We start from the raw sequence: 7,527 nt of genomic DNA, 5'->3' as shown, positions 1-7,527 counted from the left end.
AAAATGGTAGTTCGGCTCATAATTTTTTTTTAGTCGTTCCTAGTGTTCTTTTATTTCTCTTGCTGTTTGTTAATCATGTTAATTAGAAATGCAAAAATGCGGAGGCAATATGGAATAAACTATTTTGAAGCTTGTAGGTTAATGGAAATTTGCATTAGGCTTGTATTACTGGTAGTTTCTTTTTGTGGCAATCTACCTTTTGCAATATGATGTCATGTGCTTTTCATTATCTCACATATTTTTATTGGATAACTGTATCTCCAAGGAGAACCCTATGTCTGTCTAGCTGCTATTGATTTTGATGGTGCGGTATACTTGGGCATTAATTTTTATAGTGCTGTATGCTTGTACATTATCCTTGGCTATGGGTTTAATTGAACATTTTATCTATATAAAAAATCTTGGTTAATAATTTAATAGAAAAATTGAACAAAATTTCCTTTAGAACTTTCTGAAGGTCTTGTTTATTTGTAGATCCATGCTGCTGCAACAATCTTGGACAGAAATAATTTGATCAAGTATGATCGCAAAAGTGGCTATTTCCAAGTTACAGACTTAGGTCGGGTTGCTAGTTACTACTATATTACTCATGGGACCATTTCTACATACAATGAGCATTTGAAGCCAACAATGGGTGATATCGAACTCTGTCGGTTGTTCTCCCTCAGTGAAGAATTCAAATATGTGTCAGTGAGACAAGATGAGAAGATGGAATTGGCGAAGCTCTTGGATCGTGTACCCATTCCCATAAAGGAAAGCTTGGAAGAGCCTAGTGCCAAGATTAATGTCCTACTTCAGGCATATATTTCACGACTTAAGCTTGAGGGGCTTTCACTGACATCAGACATGGTGTTCATTACCCAGGTTTGCCATATCATGATTTTTTTTTTTCCTTTTTACGAGACTTTTGTTCCTCAATTAGCTTCTTTCATCCATTTTTTATTTGTTTATTTTGTTCTACTTTCTTTGTAGAGTGCTGGTCGTCTTATGCGAGCTCTTTTCGAGATTGTGGTTAAACGAGGATGGGCGCAATTAGCTGAGAAGGCTTTGAATTTGTGCAAAATGGTCAACAAAAGAATTTGGAGCGTCCAGACACCCCTCCGCCAATTCAATGGAATTCCAAATGAGATCTTGATGAAACTGGAGAAGAAAGATTTGGCCTGGGAGAGGTTCTATGATCTTTCTGCGCAGGAAATTGGAGAGCTCATACGCTACCCTAAGATGGGGAGACCACTTCACAAATTCATTCACCAGTTTCCAAAGCTTAACCTGGCTGCACATGTTCTACCTATCACTCGTTCTGTGTTGAGAGTTGAACTCACTGTAACTCCAGATTTTCAGTGGGAGGACAAAGTACATGGGTATGTTGAACCATTTTGGGTTATTGTTGAGGACAATGATGGGGAATACATTCTTCATCATGAATATTTCATGCTTAAGAAGCAGTATATTGATGAGGACCACACTTTAAGTTTCACAGTGCCAATCTATGAACCATTACCGCCTCAATACTTCATTCGTGTTGTGTCAGATAGGTGGCTCGGGTCGCAGTCTGTCTTACCTGTTTCTTTCAGACACCTGATCTTACCAGAAAAGTATCCTCCACCTACTGAATTGTTGGACTTGCAACCATTGCCTGTGACGGCACTGAGAAATCCCTCATATGAAGCTCTCTATCAAGAATTCAAGCATTTTAATCCTATCCAAACGCAGGTTTTCACTGTGTTGTACAATACAGATGACAATGTCTTGGTTGCAGCTCCAACTGGAAGTGGCAAGACCATCTGTGCAGAGTTCGCCCTTTTGAGGAATCATCAGAAAGGACCTGAGTCTGTCATGCGTGCAGTTTATATTGCTCCTATTGAGGCTCTTGCCAAAGAACGATATCGTGATTGGGAACGGAAGTTTGGAAAGGGCCTAGGGATGAGGGTTGTTGAATTGACAGGAGAAACTACAACAGACCTGAAACTTCTTGAGAAAGGGCAAATAATTATCAGTACCCCTGAGAAATGGGATGCTTTGTCCCGCCGCTGGAAACAGCGCAAACATGTTCAGCAAGTGACCCTTTTTATAATTGATGAGATTCACTTAATTGGCGGTCAAGGGGGTCCTGTCTTGGAAGTTATAGTATCTCGGATGAGATACATTGCAAGTCAGGGTGAGAACAAGATAAGGATAGTGGCGCTTTCAGCTTCTCTTGCAAATGCCAAAGACCTTGGGGAATGGATAGGTGCAACCTCTCATGGCCTTTTCAATTTTCATCCGAGTGTTCGTCCTGTGCCTCTGGAGATACATATTCAAGGTGTGGATATAGCTAATTTTGAAGCGAGGATGCAATCAATGTCGAAGCCAACATACACTGCTATTGTCCAACATGCAAAGAATGGAAAACCTGCTCTGGTGTTTGTTCCAACCAGGAAGCATGCTCGGCTTACTGCAGTTGATCTGATGACTTACTCGGGTGTAGACAGTGGGGAGAAGCCGGAATTTCTGCTTAGATCAGTAGAAGATTTGGAACCTTTAATTTCAAAGGTGAGTGAGCCCATGCTTAGTGCTACTCTTCGTCATGGTGTGGGCTACTTGCATGAAGGTCTTACCAGCATGGACCAGGAAGTAGTGTCACATTTATTTGAGGCTGGGTGGATTCAGGTCTGTGTTGCTAGCAGCTCAATGTGCTGGGGGATGCCATTATCAGCTCACTTGGTTGTGGTTATGGGAACGCAATATTATGATGGAAGGGAAAATGCTCACACAGACTACCCAGTTACTGATCTGTTGCAGATGATGGGTCACGCCAGTAGACCTCTTCTAGATAATTCTGGTAAATGTGTCATTCTCTGTCATGCGCCTCGGAAAGAATACTATAAGAAGTTCTTGTATGAGGCATTGCCGGTAGAAAGTCATCTGCAGCATTACTTGCATGACAACCTGAATGCAGAAATAGTTGTTGGAGTAATTGAGAACAAACAAGATGCTGTGGATTACCTGACATGGACATTCATGTACCGGAGGCTCACTCAAAATCCTAACTACTACAACCTCCAGGGAGTAAGCCACAGGCATCTCTCTGATCATCTCTCAGAGCTTGTGGAGAACACATTGAGTGACTTGGAAGCAAGCAAGTGTGTTGCTATAGAGGATGATATGGACCTTTCTCCTCTGAACCTCGGCATGATAGCATCATACTACTACATCAGCTACACTACTATAGAGCGTTTCAGTTCATCGTTAACTTCCAAAACAAAGATGAAAGGCTTGCTTGAGATTCTGGCTTCTGCTTCTGAATATGCAGAGCTTCCAATACGACCTGGGGAGGAAGAATTGATAAGAAAATTGATTAACCACCAGAGGTTTGCATTTGAGAATCCCAAATGTACAGATCCACATGTAAAGGCAAACGCATTGCTACAGGCTTACTTCTCAAGGCACACAGTAGTTGGTAACTTGGCTTCTGACCAGCGAGAAGTACTCCTTTCTGCTAGTAGGTTGCTTCAAGCTATGGTAGATGTAATATCCAGCAATGGGTGGCTTAGCCTGGCTCTTCTTGCCATGGAAGTGAGTCAGATGGTTACACAGGGCATATGGGAGCGTGATTCTATGCTTCTACAGCTTCCTCACTTCACAAAAGAGCTGGCAAAGAAATGCCAAGAGAACCCAGGAAAGAGTATAGAAACGGTGTTTGATTTGGTGGAGATGGAGGATGATGAGCGGCAAGAGTTGCTGCTGATGACAGATTCACAGTTGCTGGACATTGCTCGCTTCTGCAACCGTTTCCCCAACATAGATATGACATATGAGGTGTTGGAGAGTGACAACATAAGAGCCGGGGATGATGTTACCTTGCAAGTCACCCTTGAACGGGATCTTGAAGGGAGGTCCGAGGTGGGACCTGTTTATGCTCCCAGGTATCCCAAAGCCAAAGAAGAAGGATGGTGGCTTGTGGTAGGTGATAGCAAAACTAACCAGTTGCTTGCCATCAAGAGGGTTGCCCTGCAGCGTAAGTCGAAAGTCAAGCTCGAGTTCGTTGCTCCTGCGGAAGCTGGAGAGAAGTCGTATACTCTTTATTATATGTGTGATTCATATATGGGTTGTGACCAGGAGTATGAATTTAGTCTTGATGTCAGAGAAGCAGGTGCTGGTGATGACAGTGGGAGGGAATGAAAACATTATACAGAATATCTGTCCATACTGAATGTTTTACTATTATGTATGCATATGAATCTTTAACTACTCTCCTCGTACATGCCTCGAGAAAAAATATGTCCTTGACTATTTTATCAATCACATGTTCTGCGTGATATCTTCGACTGGGGGCAACTTTCTTCCTGGTAATATTTGAATGCTGTTACCTTATCAATCGCATGTCATGTTTTGTTTTCCACTACGGTTTCTGTATTGTGTAATGATTTTCTTTATCTTGAGCTTGAGTTGCACTGTTTGGTTACCTTTTGTTTGTTTCTTAATATATATAGTTTAGATTACATGGAAGATCCCCATCTCTATTTTAGTAATTGAAGTGATGATGTGCAATGTCCGGAGTTCATCAAAAGGTGTTTTTGACTTTTAATATTGGTTTACTCGTCTTTCGCCTTGTGGAACTGTGGATAACTAAGTATTCCTTTTAGCCTTTTAGGCTACTGTCTGATTTGCACATGTTATCTACCAGGGTTGTACTGGGTGGTTGGGCAGATGAATCTGTCTTCGCTAAGTTCATTATTTTTAAGAGTTCGTCACTTGGGAAAGATGGAAGGATGTTTCTGTTGGCCGTATCTCTATTCTGACGTTTCAAGGAGGTATAGAGGGTGCTTGCTTCGCCGCCCACTGCTTCCCTCAGTGGACGACGCCATTGACACCAGCAACCTTGAGAGCTGATCCATCGAATACTCCATGAGTACAAGGCAATCCTCCTACGCTGCCAACCGGAGTGGTACATCCATCTGTAGGTTCCCGGGTATCCGAAACGCCAGTGTTGGCCTTTCTGACAAATTGGTCCTGTAGATTGAGATGTGAATGCAGAGTGTAAACAGTAGTACTCGCATTCTTCCAAATACTCTGAATCTGGATCCAGCTATCTCCCTGATGATCACCAGCTCCTCTCCTGAATGCTGATCATCAGGGAGATAGCTATACTTGGACGATCAACATGTATCTAAGCGGTGATCCAACGGGTGTGTTTGTATCGATCAGAATAGAGACATTACATTGAGAGCCATTTGATAACCATTTGGATACATTTCGATCATCTAGATAATTATGGACAAGACTTGGACGATCATTGTTCAAGAGAGGATCCCAATCCTCATCTGAAATGGTGAATATACACCATTGGTGATGAAACTCAACCTGCCTTCCCCATCTCTCTACATTATCCCCTCCTATTTAGTATTTAGTGTGTGGTGATTTCATACGAGAATAGCTCCTCTCCTCACGTAAGATGATCTTTCCACATAGGATCCCACCATTTGTGAGGAGGTATCAGACCACATTCCAATACTGTTTGGGCAATATGGAGATCTGATATGGATATGCACTCGGAGAAGAAGAAAGCTGGAGAAAAATAATGACCAATTAATATGGATTAAACCACTTATGGAGATTAAGTAGTTAATAAAACACTGATTTTTTTTTTTTTGGTAAAAAAACACTGAAATGGGTGTTTCAGTAAATATCAAATAGGAATTGAAAGGCTCTTGTTTTCTTCACCAAAATACCCTCGTTCCAGTAATACCGCCGCTTGATTTAAAAAAGGTTTAACACGTGTCGTGCTCTTAGACCACTTGGAACCTTCAAGTGGTACTTTTTTCTTTTTCTTTTTTTCTGGTAGGAACTTGCAAGTCCAACGGACATTTTGTTAAGCCGTCTAATATATAGTCGATATGGACTTTGAATGGAGATGTTAACGGCTCGTGGATTCAAATTTGAAAATTTGAAATCTCTCTCTCTCTCTCTCTCCCTCCCTCCGTACGCTCATTTTATTCCTTCTTTCAGGGACTTGTGTCACTCTGTGTGTGTTTGCGCCATGGAAGAGCTTCAGAATTTGGATCCAGAAACAGCGTTTCTCGCCTCCAACCAGCAAACAGGAAATGAGTGGGAACTCTTCAAGGAGAACGTTAAACCCTTGAAAAGAGGTCGTAATATTAGCCTCTTAAATAACGCCCTCAAATCCCAGTCCGATACTCGCCTTCGAAAATCTCTCCTTGAGAACCGAAGGTTCGAACGTAATCACTTAGATCTTTTAAATCGCCATGTTTCTTGTCTTCTTTAGCTGGATTTAAGATTTTCAAGACCTAGAAACGTTTTAGATCTTCCATCTGATTTCGCAATCCTTAATTTCCTCTTTGTGGGTACAGGAGGTTGATCAAGGCGATTGATGAGTACCAAGGAGATGATCCTCTCCAACCGTGGCTTGAGTAAGTAACTTGTATATTTTCTTTCGGGTTGCTGAAATTTAGGGTTTCGGATTTGACCATACATGAAAAAGTCTAAACCCTGAATCTTTTTTATTTTATTTTATTTTTTTATGAAGGTGCATCAAATGGGTTCAGGAGTCTTACCCCACTGGTGGAGACAGTTCAGGCATTGTTGTAATTTTGGAACAATGTGTGCGTACTTTTTGGCACACAGACATCTACAAGGAGGATCTCCGTTACCTTAAAGTTTGGTTGGAATATGTGGGTAACTTCATCACTTTGCTTTTGAGGCTTATCTAGCAAGATCACTTCTAATTCACGTTTTCTGATGTACTACCTCTTGGCTTTGTTTTCATTCCGAATTGATGCCGCAGGCAGAGAATTGTGCTGATGCTGAAGTGATATACAGTTTTCTCGATGCAAATAAAATTGGGCAGACACATTCTCTGTATTATACATCATATGCTTTGCATATGGAATCCAAAAATAAAATCAAAAGTGCAAATGACATCTTCAATCTTGGCATATCGAGGTGAGTTCTCTGTCTGAAATTTCATTCACCCTGTTTGCCTGTTCCTGTCTCTCTAGCTGCAATAGTTGTGTTGGGGCCTTCACATTTAACCAGTCAATACTTAGCAGGGAAAGTAAATACTCCATTTGCCACTTTAGAAGGTGTCTTTAGTGGAAGCAGTGGAGGGAGAAAGTTACTAGGCATTATGTGAAGCTATATTGCAGAATAAAATTTAACCAAACACTTAAATGTGGAGGCGTGGTATGGTTTTTGGAGAGTCAGGAGGAGAATCAGATAATGTAATTCTACTGCTACAGATTAGCCTTAGGTGTACAGGAATAATTTAACTTGTAATCTTCTACAACCCAACAAATTTTGATGATGTATTATGAATCTATTGATCAAACAATCAGATGCAGATTAACACAGTAAATAGTTAAGCAGTTTTTAGCAATTGAGACCATAGTTAGCAATTCGGCCGAATAATTCGCGAATTATTCGGCCGAACCGAATTTTAAAGAATTTTATCAAAAATTCGGACCGAATCCGAATTAAAAATAAAATTCTTTAAAATTCGCGACTTTTTCAAAAATGAATATAAATCGC

General features: G+C 41.0%; 2 protein-coding genes across 2 annotated transcripts; both read left to right on the top strand.

The window, feature by feature from the left end:
* The first annotated feature begins 96 nt into the window (after nt 1-96).
* On the top strand, nt 97-4,381 carry LOC122084905 (DExH-box ATP-dependent RNA helicase DExH12-like). The gene is made up of 3 exons (XM_042653326.1): nt 97-171; nt 475-864; nt 973-4,381. Exons 1-3 carry the CDS (start codon nt 97-99, stop codon nt 4,159-4,161), a joined length of 3,654 nt encoding a protein of 1,217 aa, XP_042509260.1. The 3' UTR covers nt 4,162-4,381.
* A 1,491-nt stretch (nt 4,382-5,872) lies between these two features.
* On the top strand, nt 5,873-6,973 carry LOC122085154 (mitotic spindle checkpoint protein BUBR1-like). The gene is made up of 4 exons (XM_042653609.1): nt 5,873-6,210; nt 6,351-6,410; nt 6,527-6,671; nt 6,785-6,973. Exons 1-4 carry the CDS (start codon nt 5,888-5,890, stop codon nt 6,944-6,946), a joined length of 690 nt encoding a protein of 229 aa, XP_042509543.1. The 5' UTR covers nt 5,873-5,887; the 3' UTR covers nt 6,947-6,973.
* The last annotated feature ends 554 nt before the right edge of the window (nt 6,974-7,527 follow it).

The sequence above is a fragment of the Macadamia integrifolia genome, chromosome 7, assembly GCF_013358625.1.
Source record: "Macadamia integrifolia cultivar HAES 741 chromosome 7, SCU_Mint_v3, whole genome shotgun sequence".
NCBI classification, from domain to species: Eukaryota; Viridiplantae; Streptophyta; class Magnoliopsida; order Proteales; family Proteaceae; genus Macadamia; species Macadamia integrifolia.
The sequence above is the reverse complement of the archived record's forward strand: the minus strand, read 5'-3'. Positions and strand labels throughout refer to the sequence as shown.

Coding starts and splice junctions, on each gene's coding strand:
- LOC122084905 (XM_042653326.1), top strand. CDS start 97: ATGCGGAGGCAATATGGAATAAACTATTTTGAAGCTTGTAGGTTAATG. Junction 172..474: donor GCATTAGGCTTGTATTACTG/GTAGTTTCTTTT, acceptor GTTTATTTGTAG/ATCCATGCTGCTGCAACAAT. Junction 865..972: donor ACATGGTGTTCATTACCCAG/GTTTGCCATATC, acceptor CTTTCTTTGTAG/AGTGCTGGTCGTCTTATGCG.
- LOC122085154 (XM_042653609.1), top strand. CDS start 5,888: ATGGAGATGTTAACGGCTCGTGGATTCAAATTTGAAAATTTGAAATCT. Junction 6,211..6,350: donor TCTCTCCTTGAGAACCGAAG/GTTCGAACGTAA, acceptor TTGTGGGTACAG/GAGGTTGATCAAGGCGATTG. Junction 6,411..6,526: donor CCTCTCCAACCGTGGCTTGA/GTAAGTAACTTG, acceptor TTTTTTATGAAG/GTGCATCAAATGGGTTCAGG.